At 46.1% G+C, this 17943-nt stretch overlaps 3 protein-coding genes across 8 annotated transcripts in view; 2 read left to right on the plus strand and 1 right to left on the minus strand.

The window, feature by feature from the left end:
* The first annotated feature begins 630 nt into the window (after nucleotides 1–630).
* On the plus strand, nucleotides 631–1221 carry LOC6735930 (vegetative cell wall protein gp1). Its single transcript, XM_002082804.4, has one exon. It carries the CDS (start codon nucleotides 676–678, stop codon nucleotides 1144–1146), a length of 471 nt encoding a protein of 156 aa, XP_002082840.1. The 5' UTR covers nucleotides 631–675; the 3' UTR covers nucleotides 1147–1221.
* A 210-nt stretch (nucleotides 1222–1431) lies between these two features.
* On the plus strand, nucleotides 1432–2094 carry LOC6735931 (transmembrane protein 14 homolog). Its single transcript, XM_002082805.3, has 2 exons — nucleotides 1432–1592; nucleotides 1651–2094. Exons 1-2 carry the CDS (start codon nucleotides 1517–1519, stop codon nucleotides 1911–1913), a joined length of 339 nt encoding a protein of 112 aa, XP_002082841.2. The 5' UTR covers nucleotides 1432–1516; the 3' UTR covers nucleotides 1914–2094.
* Nucleotides 2095–2203: 109 nt separating this feature from the next.
* The window catches only part of LOC6735932 (venom metalloproteinase 3), a 44535-nt gene continuing 28795 nt past the window's right edge, over nucleotides 2204–17943 (minus strand). The window contains exons 5-15 of one of the 6 annotated variants that reach the window (XM_039291362.2): nucleotides 17444–17573; nucleotides 16646–16908; nucleotides 15846–15950; nucleotides 9408–9550; nucleotides 8318–8373; nucleotides 7074–7200; nucleotides 6614–6778; nucleotides 6322–6553; nucleotides 6062–6141; nucleotides 4162–5815; nucleotides 2204–3013 (exon numbers count right to left, since the gene is read on the minus strand). In XM_039291362.2, coding sequence (XP_039147296.1) covers nucleotides 4438–5815; nucleotides 6062–6141; nucleotides 6322–6553; nucleotides 6614–6778; nucleotides 7074–7200; nucleotides 8318–8373; nucleotides 9408–9550; nucleotides 15846–15950; nucleotides 16646–16908; nucleotides 17444–17573 — 2679 coding nt within the window. In that variant the 3' untranslated portion in view covers nucleotides 2204–3013; nucleotides 4162–4437. Of the gene's footprint in view, nucleotides 3014–4161; nucleotides 5816–6061; nucleotides 6142–6321; nucleotides 6554–6613; nucleotides 6779–7073; nucleotides 7201–8317; nucleotides 8374–9194; nucleotides 9248–9407; nucleotides 9551–15845; nucleotides 15951–16645; nucleotides 16909–17443; nucleotides 17574–17943 lie in introns of all 6 variants that reach the window. The other 5 variants (XM_039291366.2, XM_039291365.2, XM_039291364.2 and 2 more) reach the window with 5 other exon arrangements.

Raw genomic sequence — 17943 nt, forward strand, 5'->3', positions numbered from 1 at the left:
AAAGCAACAATCGTAGTTATCACAATTCAGGTGGGGAGTTGGTAACTTGGCACCTTAAAAACAAGTGAAATCACTTAGATTGAATTGTTAGAAACTCAAGGCTTGGAAAAGAAGAAGGAGGCTACAGTATATACTCTTAGTTGATTAAGTGGAACTGGACTAGGTCCAAACATAATTCCAGATAAAAACTTAATCGATTAGGAATTTGCAAATGAAAGTGATAAATAGGAGTTTTTTTTAGGTTTTCTTTTAGTGAGAATTCATTCTTTATGTACAATATGCCATCTTAATCTATATTTAAGCTTAGAGGTTATTTAAATGTGGCTTTCTGTTCGAAACAATACATATTCATCTATTTAATAAACAATGTGCTGTGTTTGCACACATGCTAACAATACATTGAGCCAGCCAATCCAAAAAAGCCTTTTGTTTAATTACTAACGAATTAGAACTTTTCAGAGCCATCTACAGCTTTCGCGCTTACAGAGAAGATAGTCTCGTCTTTTTATTGAGTTGAATCTGTTTGCTTTGGCGAGAATGTAAGGCGTACTCTAAAACATTCAAAGCAAACACAGATTCGGCAATTAAAGCGAAGCAAGTGGATCATCCCTATAAATACTCGGATTTTAACCACCATCCACACAGTACTCCATTTAGTGACAAACTGAGCTGAAGATGCGTTCCCAATTCGTTATCGCCTTTGGGCTTTTGGCCCTAATTGCAACTGCCTACGCGGCAGGAGCACCAGCGGCAGGATCCGCGCCCGCTCCACCTGCAGCGGCAGGATCCCCGCCCTCGCCACCTGCAGCGGCTGGAACCCCGCCCTCCCCATCCCCAGCGGCTGGAACGCCGCCCTCCCCATCCCCAGCGTCTGGAACACCGCCCTCACCATCCCCACCTTCTGATACACCGCCCTCGCCAGCTACTCCCGATACGCCCGCTTCCCCGACTCCACCAGCTACGCCCACATCGCCCAGTGACAGTGGATCCAGCAGCAGCCAAGAGGAGATTAGGCTCAGGCGTCAGCTGCGCAGGCTGAGGCGCCAGCTCCGCCGCGAGAGGCGTGTCAACCAGAGGAACCAGAATGGAGGTGGTGGTCGGAGACGACCGCTTCGCCGTGTACACCGTCACCGTCGTCTATACTAAAATTCACGAATATGTTGGCTACGAATTTGAAATAAAATTCCAGACAGAAATGCAGAAAATCTAAAAAAACATAAATGTGTTGAATGTCTCTTTAAATTAGGGGAACAATCGATCCACTTGTAATGCAAACATTATTAAACTTACTTATCTTTGCCCAACGAACTTTCTAAACATTGCAATGAATATTCTGATTCGGAAGTTCGTTGCACAAATGTAATTCAAAATGACCGCCAAGCGGTGTTGCCACATGGCTGAATTTCGTGCGCTGCGGAGCGGATCTTCTTTCCACTAAGGCAGGAAGGGTCATACTAACACCTCCACTTCTCACCAAAACAAAGGTTAAACCGAAATTTAATCAAAATAAATCGAAATGCCGGTGGATTGGTTCGGATATGTGTACGCAGCCACGGTCGCCGCGGGAGGAGTCATGGGATTCGCCAAGGCGGGTGAGTGACCAGCCCAATGACTGTGGTCATGCCGATTGTGCAACGCCCTGCATTCCAGGTTCCATTCCCTCGCTGGGTGCTGGTCTGGCCTTCGGAGCCCTGCTCGGCTATGGCGCCCACCTCAACTCCCAGGACACGCCTCGGCCCCTGCTCCAGCTGGGCACCTCCCTGTTCCTGGCCGGGCTGATGGGCGCTCGCTGGAACCGATCCGGAAAACTGATGCCCGCCGGAATGGTGTGCATGCTATCCGTGGCCGCCTTGGTCAAGAACCTGGCCACCTACAATCGCTACCTAATGCCCGCCGGCACAAAGGCCCCTTAGGCTGATTCCCGGCCACATGCTGGACTTGCCAGGAGATTGCCCTACCTTCATTCTTCGTTCGTATTGAATAGGTTTTCTACTTTTCGGTGATTGGACCTTTGGTAATGCGCTGTGTCACTTTCTAAGATAGTGATTAGGAACTGTACTTGCTGCAAATATATTTTATCACCTATGCTTTTAACTTGTGGACTTCGTTGTACTCAATTGTAGCACAGGGTCATATTCCATAGCATACTTTCAGGAACTTCGGTATTCCAGTTGGCATAGAAGCACAGAAATCCACCATTTCGTACGTTCAAATCTTTTTATGTATATTTATTGTTTAACTTAGCTTTTGTTTCTTTTGTGTGTGTGATAAATTTACAGTTTCATCTATTATACGATGTTCAGTTAACTACAACTAAAACTTAGCTATTACATTTTGTTGCTGCATGAAAAGAGCATTAGGCTAGGTAAACGTAGAGTGATGAATTTCTTTAGAATTTAGGCTTCTAACAAGTTTAATACAATAATGAAGTGAATAATTTGAGTTTTCTGCAGGCAAAGTGCGGCAAGGTAAGTATTATTATCGATTCTCCACCTTTCTAGCATTTTCCCAACAGGAAACGATAAATATTTGTTAAGTAGAGTGTACAAATTATATATGTTTATCACATTGGAAAGTGGGATTATTATTAAATTTCCTTTCGATTGATTTGTGGCTCAAAGAATAATTTAGGTTGTCTGCCGAAAGTGCGTGCGTGTGTAGATGAACTTTTTACAGAATTATATGTACTATTTTACAAAATTGATTGCATTTTGCATTAAATTAGATTACATAATATATGCGCGTACTGAACATAACAACTTTGCTCGGCTGCTGCGTTGCACTCAGCAAACAGGCAATTAAATTAGAATTAGCTGCGGCTAGAACTAACAACAAATCAATAGGGTTTCGTACAGAGTATAATAGTAATAAATTCTAGCTAAAAACACTTTAAGCTGCAAACACTTCTTCCAATTTCGATGGCAGTGACGTCTGCGTGCCAGTTTCAAACGTTCCCCCAATGCGGCTGCATTTTCACACTTTCACTAGAACGGAAACAGCTTCCAGTTAACCACTGCGGATGCCGGATGCGGAATGCGAGAACGGAACGGAAGCGGGGAAGAAAGAGAGAAAAACGCAGGAAATTAGTGATTGTGGTAGCATACAATTCTCGTGGGGCGTGCAAAAACAATGGGCTAATTTGGGAGGTTTCTTTCGTATGCAATAGATAAATAAATATATTTTTGCAGACGCCGGCCATTTTGAATTGTGTGGGTGGTTGTGTGGTATGTGCGTGTGTTCCATTCCATGCGTTTCCACTTGCCAAATTACTCTGTTTCACTCTTGCCATTTTGCTGTCTTAGTTTTAGTATGCAGAATGCGTTCTTGATTCCATGCCACTCTTGTAGATCAAATAGAATACTTAATTGCTACAGTTAAAGATGTTCTGATGTAGTTTCGATCGGTTTTGCCTTCAAACAGTGTGTATGCGTGTGTGGTGGTGTGAGAGAAGGAGCGTGTGTATTTGTATGCTGGTATGTGTGTGCATGTTTCAATGCCAATTGGTTTCTAATTCGATTTTATAGTTTTTTATGTGTGGAGCGAGTGTTCGATGCAATTTTGGAAAAAAAAATAGAGCGAGAACTAAACCGCGCAAATAAGGCAAGAATCAGCGATCGTCGAACTCGAAGTCGCTAAATATTGATAGATAGGTGGTATGAGAGATTTCTGCAAGCATGCTTTATGAGATCTGCGGAGGATGTGTGAATGCGAATGTCCTAACCGAGCTGGGCCCGCGTTTCGGAGACAATGATTTCGTTTCGAATCGGGTGGTCTGAAATGATAGTCGAGGTTACGCTTAGGGTCATGCCAAAATAAGATAAGATTCAAGGACTACTTTTCGGAACGCTCCAAGGCGACTCCGTGCTACGGGATTAGATATGATCGATGCAATGCCAGATGCCAAATGCTTAAAGTACGAGGGTAATCCATATTACAGCTAAATGGACCGCCACGCATGAGTTTAGCACTTGCACTTCGATGCGTCGACACTGACAACCAGGATTAAGTTTGAGTTTGATTAGAGGCCAGGCAGCGTGGTAGATAATAATACTGCTATAACTATCGCGCATCCATGCTCTACGGTACTAGGTAGGCCAAAGCTTTAGACTACTAGGGGGAGTTAAGAACCCGACTTGAATGCTGGATTGGTTTTGGGCTTACCGCACGCAAGGATAACGAATCGGTAACGGGTTCGATTTCAGTTTCGGTTTCGGTATCAATCGGTTTGACAATGTGTGTGATGCGTGTTGCGTTGTATAGTGTGTGTGGTCTTGTTTTTGATGTTGGATGGGGAGCCTTCGGTTCTTTCGGACGTTCGGTTCGGTTTCTCAAGCAGCTTTGTGGATCGGATCTGTGATCTGGGATCAGTGTTTCTTTCTGGCTATCAGTAGGTAGAGTAGCTTATGCTAATGGGTATCAGAGTTGTCTGCCACATCCTCAGATCGTTTGCGTTTGCGTTTGCATGACTCGTGTGCGGCGTATGAGTTTTTGTGTCTTGATTTTGGGTTTCTTGGCGGTCTCCGTGGTGCTCGACGCACTGCCGCTGTTGTCCAACACCGCTGGCAGATTGTTTGTGGTGTCGCCAATGTAGTTTGTCGCATACTGCTGCTGCTGCTGCTGGGGCTGACTACTGCTGTTATTACTACTGCTACTACTAGGTTTGTATGCCTTAAGACTACTCCGCTGGGGCGTACGTTTCAGAAAGTGACTGCCATCCGCATGTTGCTGCACTTGCTGCTGCTGCTGTTGCTGCGGATGCTGCTGCTTGCTGCTTGTTGCGGAGCTGACGGACGACGACACGGAGGTGGCGGTGCTGCTGCTACTGCTGGCCGATCCCGCGTCATGCAAGGCTTGCAGTTTTTTAAAGTACGCGTCGAGAAATGATGATGTGGTTATCGGTTTGGCGGTGGTTGGTGTGGGTCTTGCTGATGTTGCCGATGTTGCTGGTGTTGCTGGTGTTGCTGATTTCTGCGCAGCACTTGTTGCTGCTGTGGGTGTTGTGGGGAACTTACGTTTTTGCCGCTCAATCGCTTCATTGCTCTGAATGCCGGCAGTCGCCTCGTTCTCTTCATCGGGCAGCCCATCCTGGAGTTGCTGCTGCGCCTGTTGCTGCTGCTGCTGCTGTCTCTGATTCTCGTCCTTGTTGCTCGGTGGCTGTTGCTTTGCCCCGTTGCTGTTGCTGCTGCTGCTGCTGCTGCTGCTGCTGGTTACACTATAATTTGTAAGGCGTTTTTGAACCAAGGGGATTTCGACTATCGACTGTTGTTGTTGTGACTGCTGTTGCTGTTGTTCTGGTTGGAATTTGGTGGCATGTTGTTGTGTCTGTAGCATGTGTAAGTAGTATTCGATTTGTTTGCGTAGTTCGTGTGTATAGATTTGGAAAAGGTTCGGTGTTTGTGTGGTTGTTGTTGTTGTTGGCCTGCGCGTCGATGCTGTTGCGGCTTCACCGCTGCTGCTGCTGCTGACGCTGCTGCTGATTCGCGTCGTGACCAGCACGCCATTGTCCTGCATCCACTGTCGCTCGGGAAGGCTGCGATGCAGATAGCCAAAGGACTTGGACTTGGGCTTGGCAGTGGTCGTGGTGCGCACAGTGGTTGTCGTCGTGCTTCTGGCGGTTGTGGTCGACTGCGCAGCAGCGACGCCAGCGGCAGAGCTCTGCTCGATCTTGTTGTCCTCCTGGTTGGCCTCCTGCTCCTCGCTGCTAGTGGTGCCCTCATCCTGATCCTCAACACTCTCAGTCTCGTCCTCTTGGGACTCGGTCTCCTCACTACTACTCTCAATATCCTCAGCTGAATCTTTCTTGTTGTCGATTTTACTAATGTTGTTGGTTGTTTGGTTGTTGTATATTTGGGTGTTGGAATTGTTGTTGTACCGAATTGGTGTGTAAGGGTGTAAAAGTTTGTATATTAAAAATTTGCATTCTGAGTGTATTCGTGTACTTGGAACTCAAAAGTTATGTGTTTTTGGTGTTTTTTAGTAATAGGAGTACTCTTAGCTTACACAACAAAACTACTGGAGAACAGTCTTCTTCTAATTAAATTACCCATTTTGCTATACTCACTTGTAGACTAAACGATAGTTGTGTCCGTAATCGGGAATGATGTTCGAGGGCAGTGGTGTGCAACGACCATCCAGACAGTGCTGTAAAGTTCAAGGTAAACAAAAACAGTCAAATTCAAAGTTTGTCCGCTCAAGAGAGAGATTGTTTGAAAAGAATTTAAGAATGCTAAAGGTGGCTTAAGAAGGCCATTCAATCCTGTCAGCTTAACAGAGTTGTCCTTCCAAGGGAGCTTCTCCCGTGCCAACTCTCACATTACTTACATAACCATTTCCGCAGGCCGATCCCTCGGCCGCTGGTCTGTAGGCCACACAGTATCCCGTCTGGGCGTCGAAGCAGAAGAGCTGGGCACACACTCGCTCGTCCTTGAAGCAGGCATACGTTCCCCGATCCCTGCGGCACTGGGCGTCCAGCGAGAGCAGGGTTCCTGGCAGAGATCTACCCAGGGCGCTGTCCTCATGAGGAGCGTTGTGCAGGCAGGTGGCCGTGTCTCCACTAGAAATCAAAGCGCAGTCATTAGTACCTTTCGAAACCGTCCAGAAACCAACAGCTCACTTGAGGAAGTGGTGGAAGCTCTGCACCGTGCAGGCGGACCATCGGAAGCCCCGCTCCGTGTGGCGCAGATCGGACATGATGTAGCCATCCTCCCAGCGGCACCGCTGGGCGCCCGGTCCGCCCAAGTAGCTGGGCGGTGGCGAACCGTCGTGCACCGCTCCCAACCTGAGAAACGAGCATGGGACACATTATGATTGAGGGGCAAAATATGGTAATTGATTAATTGCACGCCGAATGATGTCAAACGGAAATGCAAACGGGTTTCGGTGACCAGTTTGCAGCGGCGGAAATTATTCATGTTTTTTATTAGAAATCCGAATCGTTCATTTGGGGCGATAAATAGTTTGGATTTAATGGAAATAGGTGGTTGTTTTGTCGAGTAGTCAAAGAAAATGAGTAGGTCACATGCATAGGGCAATAAACCTGGCGATTGATGTGGTCAAGTCGGGGGGATACTCACAGGTGTCCCACTTCGTGGGCAGCCACGATGATGCCGCTGAAGCCGCCGGTGTCCTCGATGATGGCCACGCTGTTCACCTTCTCCAGTCGCTTGTTCACCACGCATGCGCCGCCGACGTAAGCGAAGCCTTTTCCGAAAGAAAACACACGACCGAAATGAGGCAATTAGTGGGTTGTCTTACTCAGTTGCATTTTCTTCTTCTCTTCATTGTTATTTATTTATTTCTTTTTTTTTTGTTCGCTTTTGTCCAACAGGAAGTTGACAATTTTTTCGAGTCGCCGTCGCCGTCGCTGTTGCAGTTATTAAATGAAAAATCTAATGTTTCTGTTTTCGCAACTGAGCAATTTGCTTGTGTTTTCACTTTCGAACATCGTATTAAAATATGTTTTTACATAATAACTGTAACCGCTGGGAGAAGCGGGTCGCTTAGTGGCTGTGACTTGATGCGAGTTAGCAATTAGTTAGTAGCTGCATTTGAGTGTGTAAGATTAGCCACAATTACCATCGCTAGATAAGGTGTGTCCACAGCCCATAAAGCTTAATAGCGGGCTTAAATGTTGTGCCAAGTAGACCAGTGTTAGTAGGACCAGAACCATTCTTATGTTATAAGGTTATCATGTTATATAAGAGCATTATATTTATAAATTCCTCACGATTCTCATTGACAATTAGCTAGCATACTTAACAGCCATTCTTCGAGAGATTCTGACACATCCGTTGATCATGGATACTATGTACACAAAATGAGACAGATCGAAAGCAGCAGAAGAGACTGTACAATGCAAAGACAGGAGATTTGAAGAATCAATTGAAGAATCAGATGGGTGTTGAGTTGCCTGTACAGTTTGACAGCCATTGGTGGCACGGCACATGCGCAGCCGCTTCCTGTTCTTGTTCTTCTCTTCTGGCTGTACAAAAGGGGCGCGTGCGACACAAACAAAGACACATGGAAGATATAGATTGCCGATCGCGGAAAGAGAGAGGTGAACCAGCAGTAGAGAGAGATAGAGACAGATACAGAGAGTCAGGCAGAGAGAGACAGAGACGTGCATGAAATTCAATTAAATTCGCTTGATTTGGTTGATGATGGAGCGACGCATTTTGGGGCTCGGCGGTGGCCGCCTTTAATGTTATTTATTTTTAACGCGTTCGCTTAACTTCTGTGTTTTTGTGACTTTCGTATGGCTTTTGCATTTATCTGTACAGATGTTGGCTAACAAATTGCCAGCTAGTTGGGTCTTTACCTGCGGTACCGCGATTACATTCACCATAAGCGGAGGTGCGACGGCACATATCGAGTCTGCGGGCGAAAATTGATCAGAAATGCGTAGAAATTTTAGATTGGGTTGCTTTCGGGGGTTTTCAGCGTCATTCAATCGATTATCTCCTCTCGGCTTTGATCGATAGCTGCTAGTTATAGTTGTTGTCTCACTGAGTGGACCTGCCCAATTGGATTCGCGGAATTGCGCACCAATATCGCGGACTGGTTGCACTTGTGGAGTCGAGATGAGGGCAAGAAAAGAGGCGGAAGAATCCTGCCTTCGGAGCTCCGAAGTCTGAGGGAACTATTATACTGTAGCTAATGTTATCGTAGCCAGTGGACCTTCAAGTTCAGCGGATTGGGTGAGATATTGTTGCCATAAGGAGTAGCCACTAACTTAGGCGCATAAACCACAATTAAATACCAAGTCTAAATGTAAATGTTCGCTTCAACCAATGAGACCTTAAAGCAGCTACAAATTACTTAATAAATCAACCGGTTTTATGCTTTATGGACCGATCCGCTACTCAAATTAGTTTAACGCTTTGAGATTTAGTTTTTCCTTCGCCTAAATGTTGTAAATTTTGTGTTTTATTGTGAGCGTGTGTGTGTGTGTCGTGTCATTGTGGTAGTATCGCTTATAAGACCCACACGCAGTTTTAGTCAACTTTACTGGGCTTTTCAGGTGTTTCTTGTGGCGCGAGAGGTGCAAACCAAAAACTGACTAAACTATGTTAAACACCCGCAATGACATTTGTTCTGATTGTGTATCTGTGTTTCGGTGTATCTGTGTTCTATGTGTAATGCATGAGTGTGTGGGGTAAATCTAGTTGTTTGGAATTTCTTTGAAATCTTTTTACCCGCTGTGCCCTTGGTGCAACGACCTCCTTTACGCCTGCGACACATATCATACCTAGACACGAGTAGACATTGTAAATAAGTACTCTTGGGTAAAGTGGATAGGTTTAGAGGGGTAAGATAGGGGAAATCGCGCGCGGAGAAATCAGCTGGCGGTTCTGCAAAGAGAATTCAAAACACAAGGGCCACCAGGGCCCACCTCGAAGCCCACTCACTTGGTTATGGCCACGGCAATGTCGTAGACCGGAAGTCGGCGTTCCCGGAACAGATACTTTCCCATGTCCGTGAGAGCAGCGGCCGAATCGATGGCATCCCGACCCACTCGATTGCGTTCCAGATAGGGAGTGGCATCACGACCCTGGAATGGAAATGAGTATAATATAGAATAAGGTTGCGCAACTAACTGATTTGTAGATAAGAGGGCCTTTAGTACCTTAAGTGTCTACAAAATATGTGTGGCAACTGCCTGTCTGCTGGGTACTCATCTCGTGATCTTTGCAGATATTAGCCATTAAAGTCACATAATGAGTAGCTGGCATTTATGGCTCGTAAAAGCCCCATTGAACCCTGTGACCCACATTAGAATACAGTAGCAAGTAAGTGCAAATTGCGAAATGTTCGACGAAATCGCCCAAGGAAGCTACCAGTGCAGTGATGCAACTGATTTGGCATTTGACTGGATGCGACGTAGCGAATGAAAAGAGCGCCGAGTGAAATATTTATGGCCCATTCGGCGGTGAAAATGAAACTGGAAACCGACTGCAAGCCGGCTCGCAACGGAAATCAAGTGAACGTGAAAAACGTGCTGCCAAAGTCGAGCCTGGCGATAGCCTAGCAATGCCAATGCAGCAGAAGATCATCATTAGATGCACTTGAACAAAAGTTGCCAGAGGATTGAAAAGAAAAATGTAATGCAATTGAATGTTTAAAGTACGCAGTAAACATAAAACCCTTAACCCTTTCAATGCATTTTGATCAATTGCCCAAATAGACCCAAATATTTATCAGTGTATACGACTATCCAGCCGGGCAAAGTCAAAGTCGTGTGGGCTTCCTTTGGAAATTCGCTGCTTTCGACTGTTAGCCTGCCCCAGTGGACACAAACCAGTTGCAATTGTGCGTTGCATAATTGGAGTTGCAGTGGCAGTGGCCATTTCATCAGCTGAGTGCATCCGAGGGCACCAGGCGAGTAAGTCCATGGTACATAAGCACTCGTGTCGTGACCGAAGGGGCGTTTAGATTTACCGAAGTGACAGGTACATAAATTAGAATAACACAATTGTCAATCACTTTGAGCCCTAGGCAAATCAATATGTTAATTCCGCTCTGAGGCTAATCTGTGTGCCCGGACCAGTTGCATTTCCACTTCCAGTTTGCAGCGGCAGCGTTGCAGGTGATAAAACCGAAGTTAAGTGACAATCCGCACTGGGTTGACACGTTTGATTTGCAGCCATTTGCCAGCTGGAAACAATCTCGCAGATACTCCGACTCTCGGCTGGCTAAGCCGGGCCAAAACGAATTCGAAGTCTTTTGATAAATTACCAACTATATAGTTGGACAGACAGCAGATGTCTAGGAAATGAACACAGTTTGACAAAGTGATCTAAGATCGCACAAGCAAGCGTTTTGAAATCTGTATATTGCCCAAGGAGCTGCGAGACGTATCCGCTCGATTGGGTGTATCTGTATCTGAATGTGGTTCTTAATCCGATGTGAATCCATAAGCATTCAGCACTCAGAGTCTATCCACTCCCGTCAGTTTTTCGGACGCTCTGACACTTGGATCACTTAAAAGTGCGGGCACGTCGTTCTCCCGAAAGAAGCACAAGCTCAAATTCAATTTTTTTGGTAATTTTCGACAGACAAAACTATCAAGAATTTTAAATGCTTCGATTGTGGCCTTCGGACCGAAGTGGGAAAGGCACTGGCACTCGCTTGGATTGGAATCCACGAAATTACAAATAATTGTTGTGGAATTGCACTTTGAGTGGTTTATTAGAGCAGTCTCTCTGTGCGGTGTGAAGATGCTTCACTCGAGTTGTTTGTTTAGGAGCTTGATTGGAGTTGTAACTGCTTCACACACGAAAAGCAATCGTGGATTCATTGTATAATTGAGCAAATATTACCACTGATAAGCTGCTATTTCAGTTGCTGTTTCGTAACTTGGCCAACTGTTTCCTTAAACTAATCCAGATTCGCGATAAGAGACCACAAACAAGTCACCTGGCCTGGGAAAGACAAACCTTTGGACGTTGGAGTAGACCACCAGCGGATTGACAGCCTGGCGAATGTAGTGCCTCCCGTGGAACCACTGGACCATGGATGACCTGGCACATCTTTGATTACCGATTGCACAATGCAAGTGGTTAGCCCGGCGAGTTGGGCCAGAAAACAAACGCAAACATTTGTCAAATGATCGGACACAAAAAGCGAAAAATTATCAAAGAAACTGTCAGTAGGACCTAAAATGTAACCGAGCCACTAAAACCGGGACCGGTTTGCCTTTCGCCCAAAAACTGAAAATAAACCAAAGTCTGGCGACTCTTTTGCAATGGCCTTTTGTGCGTAATTAAAAGCAAAATGTTATATTTTAATTTAATTTTTCGACCGCAACTGGCGCTCGGCTGGCTATGCAGCTCCTTTCCCTGGGCGGCGCATATAAATCTTGCGGCGGCCCAAAGAAACTGTCAATGCAACTGGCCGTAATTTCTAGCATTTCGCAAGGCCCACTAAACTGTACAACGGGGTGGTGGACAGCCCACGCCCACTCGGCCCCACACACACACACCCAGAATAGAGGTGTAGCCACCGCCCATCCGCCCCCTCCAATGACATATAGTGCGCTCCGACTTTCGGCGCCCACACAGCGGATAAATCGCACTGGGCGACAGGCGATCGGGCACCACCCACGGAGAGACAGGCTTTTGGGTCAAGATATGGGATTGGGAATACAGAATATGGGATATGGGATGTGGGGGACACTTTTCCTTTCCCAATACCCTGCAATGGTGTATGGCGATCAGCTGATGAAGCTGTTTAAAATCCACCATGAATATTTTCTTTTTATTTTATAGTAATTTATAGTCTGGCTAGTCAGTTTAAGGCTGATTAATAATACTGTATAATTTACTATTTAAGCCATTTCCTTTAGGGTGTTGAAATGCCCCCCAATTGGCGGCGAGTTTTCCGGCTTTTCCAGCAATATTTATTTGTTTGCCTAGCCGCACGTTTCCATTTGCATTATTGCAATTTATGTTTGTCTGGCACTTGCATTTCTGGCTACCGGCACTCTATATACCATCGGCTTATATGGATGTGGATATGGATGCGGAGTACGAGAAATGTGCCCTGGGGGCAACACCTGGTCTGGTGGCCTGCTGGCCTGTTGGCCAGCCCTATCCCGAACTTTAAGAGCGCGGCTTCGTTAGGCGCGGAATTCGTTATGACAACTTGCAAATATGAGATTTGACTGGCCAAAAGGCAGCGAGGCACTTGGGTGTGTCGCTGTGGATTATTTGGCATTTCTGTGGCACTTTAGATAGAGTCGCCGAGATAAGAGCGAGTGGAGAATGTCGATTGGCGCGGAAATTGGGATACCCCGGCCCTCGGACAGCGGAATTCTGGACGGGAATGGGCTCCCCACTCGGCTCTTTCTTCGGCTCCAGCCAAGCGGATCGATTAATCAAATGGGCGGAATTCCTGCGGCTGATAGCGCGGCGCAATGGTGATCATAACAAGTCATAGATATAGATTTATAAAGCCAACGCTATATATCAGATCAGATCGGAATTGGCGTGGGGGTAGCCTAAGTCGGCTACCGACTTGACTTGAACTTTTATCTGTGACATTTAATTAACATTTTAATTAATTGCGGGCAACTTTCCGTTAGAAGTTAAACAACCTGCCTCCCTTTTGCCGCCACTGCCCCCGCCGCCTGCGACTGGCTACAAGTGTCGAACGCACTGGCGCTGCGCTTGCGCCACACACATATTTCAATGCGGCCAACTGCGGCCACGTTGCGTATGCGCAATTTATTAGGTGCGTATCGTGTGGCGTACATGGAGAAATATGCCAAAGCTCGACGGGCTGTTACTTAGTATTAAGTTTCGCAGGGGACTTAAAGCGCCTGCTAGATATTTTTATGGGACCTAATTTATAGTCAACAGCATTTGATTACCTCGAAATGTCGCTTGATGAATTCGCAGAGTAGTTTAAGCTGTGAAAGAGTAGCTTTTCCAACGAATCCACCCTCTTGTACCCATTCATACTAAAAAACCATTTAATATTGCCCCGCCAAAATGTAATTTGAGTGCTGGCCACTCGATTAGAATTTTTGATTTAGCCAAGTTTCCAAGTCTAAAAGTAACTGGGTTGCCACTCGATCAGAGCTCATTGTTCTGCCCCTGCGGAATGAAAAAAATTGCTTTTAACCAGGCTAGTGGCGCATTTGCAGTTTCTAACGCCTTCGGACCCCAATCGAAGTCGTCTGAGTTACGCAGTTTATGGCTTATTAATGTGACGGCGTTTTGTTGTCATTTTGTTGCGGCTTATTTATTTGTTTTTCGGCTTCGAGTTAGAATCAATTAATTGAACAACTCTCCGAAGTTGGGGCCTAAGTAATTCTCTAAGTTATTTGTCAATGGGTGATTAATTTATGTGACTGCAGATTTCGTGCCTGGGCTGGCTTTTTGTTCTTTGAAATATAAATAAACGATTGGCTTTCGGTGTTTTGTAGCTGGCATTGGGGTCAAGTTGCTTGGGTTTTCCACAGCGAAACTCGCACTCATATAGCACTCACTTATGGTTTAGCCTGTAAAGTGATCGGCACGAGCTCCTGTTGGCCAAACAATCTACTTAGCCAATCTCTTCCGATAAAATGACTCAAAAATCCAATATATTCGCTCGGATTACCTGTTTCTGCATTGCGTCGACTTATCGGATATGTGTATCCAATAATTTGTTGCCCAATCCAAATTCTGAGTAATTACCCGACTTCCACTACTCCACTTCTGGCAACATTAATTATCGTGGCAAAAAGTGGAAAAAGCTTAGCGACGGATGCTATATTTTAAGATACTAAGTACCTGTATCCACCAGATACGCACTTTGCATCTACCACCTAAGTGTGTGTGTGTGTGTGGGGGGGGGGGCATAGAAGAGGAAGTCATGTGTGTGTGAAATTGGGCAAAGAGGAAAATAAAACATGCCAGCCGAAAAAATCTGATCTGAACTAACTGCCGACTGCAGTTAGCGTGGCCCATTAGATTATGTAACCACGGCCAACACGCAGTTGCAGCAGCAGGCGCTGTTGCATTATTTATGCGGTCTGAAAATGATTTTTTGGTTTAGTTTTAGTTTTTGCCGGGCCAGAAAGGCAGAAAGACAGCCAGAGAAGCAGAGTTACAGCCAAAGCCAATTGACGTACTTAGGGTAACCCGTCGACATCGGTGTCTCCTCGATGCGGAGTTGTCGTGTGGGCAGCCAGCTCGATGCAACTGCAACTGCAACTGCAGTTGCCACTGCAACTGCTGCAGGTGAACCACTCATTCCGCCACTCGCTGTGCCAATTTTCCACTTTCTTGGCCCACTCTCTACGCTCTCCAATCTCCACTCTCTTGGCCAACTACGAATGGCTTCCTGAAGCAGCGCCAATCTGATTTGTGTGAGAAAGTCTGGCCGAAAGTCTGAGTATTCGAGTATCTGAGTATTGAGACGGGTCGAGACGAGACGAGACGAGACACAAAGCCACGATGCTATAATGTTGTCAAAGTGTTTTATGGTCTTGGCTTATGCAATCGAATTAGTTGAATGTTGATAAGTGAAAGATGTTAGCGGAGATCAAAGAGATCGCTCACGACACCACAGCTCGCTGTAATAGGAAATTAAAGCCATATTTTTATGGCCATTAGTCATTTCTCCCGAGAGACTTCTAATATGTCTAGCTTCTGCCACGTGCTTCTAAAACTTATGACACACATGATAATCTTGATTTTTCCAGCTGGAAATGGGTTTAATAACGATTTAGCCACCTCAAAGCAGTTTAGCCCAATTAAAAAAGCTTGACACCGATTCCACTACTTAAAAAGCCATTTCAGGAAATCTGAAAAGTGCCAGAAGGTTAGATCCAATTTTTTTGGCCAACTCGATTCGCGTGCCCATAACGAATTTTCGTCGCTAATTTCTAGAAAAACATTCAGTCAGTTCCAGCAAAACACAGAGCACGAGTAAAAAACTTGTTAAAATTTGCTGGCATGGCTTTCTGCTTTTTGTGTGCTGTGGCCAAGCAAATAACCAAATTGATTGTTCACATTTTTTCTAGCGAATCGAACGAAGCGCATGCGTTGCATGTTTCTTCGGCCTGTTTTTGCCTGCCAGATTCCCAGATCGTGACAGTTCATTCGGAGTGGATTTCAGTTCACTGGGCTAGCTGGGGGCTACTTGGGCTCCGAAGGAGAGCCGCCCGATTGGCAAGACCCACTTGGCCAGGGGTTAAAGTTGGGGTTCCAAAAATGGATTACTCAATTAGCCAAATGAAAGTTGAATTGCTGCGATTGTGTAATGATCCAGCTGGAGGGCCTTTCAAAGCAGGCTGACTCCGATAGGAAACCCTTTTTGGCAATTCTATATAGATATCATATGCTCTGAGTACTCACCCTCGAAATGATTATGCCGGCGATGCTGATGCGGATTCTGGGCCCCTTCAGCAGGCGGTACCGCAGATCGACTCCGTTCCAGAATGAGATGAAGTAGCGCTTGACCTGGGGAAGAGACACGAGTTATGTTAGTTCTTGTTTGGGCACAGTGCACGTTTGTCCTTGTCAGGCCGTCCCATCTCTATAGGGCTTTCATCTGAGCCGCATCTCCGGGTTCTAGGTATTCCACGAAGCTAGAACGCACCCAGATCAGGCAGGCAAATAAATCTTGAGCACGACTGATGTGCATGACAATTGAATCATGTGTTTCGGCAACTCTGGCTCGAGAATCTTAAGTGAAGAACTACCTGGGACATGAATCGTACACTTAGATGTGTGGAACAAATATGATTTGACTGCCTGAGCTACTTTTTGAGTAGAGATTTTCCCAGCCATTGGTCTAATAAAATATATTGCCTTAATAAATCGGCAATTCCCCCCCGGGGATTCGGGTCTCAGTCGCAACCAGACCTATCTATCAATGCGAGCACATGTCTCGGTCTCAGCTCGCATAATATCTACACATGTAGCGCACAAGAAACAACTTTTACAATCCTCAGACTTCAAAATCCCCTCCGGGTTGGGTTGGATACCACACCATATCGACGGCCTGGAATCGCGACTGAAATCCGCGCGCACGCAGAGACAATCCGAGCTGTCTGCAATTGCCGAAACAACTTCATTGGAGCCAGCGGCGTTTAATTTCTCTCTTCATTTTTTCCCCCATATTTTTTTTTGGCGGCCCTGTCACGCACACGTACCTGCAGATTATCGCCGCCATGGAGCCGATAGCCATCGTAGTCCACGATGACCAAGACCTCCGGATAGATGATATAGGGGGCCTGCCGGCGGGATCTGGTGCGGGACTCGGCCACTTGGGGCTCTGAGTCCAGGGCGCCTTCGTCCTCGTCGTTGAGGTCCTCGAAGTCGGGACTGCTGGGTGCACTGCGTCTGCTGCGACGCTGGCGGCGCTGCAGCCTCTCGAGCTTCTCGCTGGCGAGCAGATCATCAGGTTCCATGAAGGCTGAATAAGCGGGAAAAAATGGCAAATAAATAATAAATGGCATGAGCAGGAAGCGGGGAATTAAGCAAAAATTAAGCAAAATCGAGTGGTGGAATGTCTTTATTATGATATAAGAAGCTGGCAAGTCAGGTAGCAGCCACACACTTAACTGTATTGGGTATAATTTTTGGGGGCATTTCGGCAAAGCCGACATTGGAAAAATAAGTTTCTGCGGCGAGAAATACCGGGCATAAAATAAATAATTTTACAGCGATTATCGCTGGAATTTTGGCGCCACCGCAACCGCAGGGGTAAATGCATTCAGTGAAGGGCGAATTGTTGCATTGAACTCATGAGCCCTCGTGAATGTGTGAGTATGCTGCTCTTTTTCGAGGCAGGAAATGCTATCGGCACCACGTCGATCTCCAGCCGAAGATTTATGGGCCACGGTATAGACCGTGGACTCTATGGCTTTCTATGGGTCAATGCGCCCATTAGGAACGTAGCCTGCTTCTCAATGGCTTCAATTGATGCGGCAATGCCAAATGAATCTTACCAAAGTCACTCAGTTGGTCTTCTGCTGCGGATGCCTCCCGCTTGTAGATGATGTGGTGCGACTCCTCCGGATTGGGACTCAGTTCGTGCGGCAAGGGCTTGATCACCAGGTCGTGTCCAATGCTGCCCTCCTGCAAGAAGAAACGATTGGAATGAGTGAGTTGGCCAATTAATCAGTGGCAAATACATCATGAGCGGGGATTTAATTATCTAATGATAAATAGGGTATTCTGGTGTCCCAGCTGACTGAAAAGTAATACTAGCAGGCTTAATGGCATTAAATTTCCATCGACATTTGTCAAACCACTGACACCGGCGAACTCCATTTCGGGCGGAGCATTTAGATAATTTATTGAACTTTTTTTCAACTCAACATTCTTGGCCTGCAGTCGGCCGTATGAGTTGTGCCATATGAATATGAGTTGCGTTTGAATGACGCTGGCCAAGTCATAAAAATTAGCTGCGATTTGCATAGTGGAACATTTTATGCAAATAAGCCGC

The sequence above is a fragment of the Drosophila simulans genome, chromosome 2R (genome assembly GCF_016746395.2).
Source record: "Drosophila simulans strain w501 chromosome 2R, Prin_Dsim_3.1, whole genome shotgun sequence".
Lineage (NCBI taxonomy): Eukaryota > Metazoa > Arthropoda > Insecta > Diptera > Drosophilidae > Drosophila > Drosophila simulans.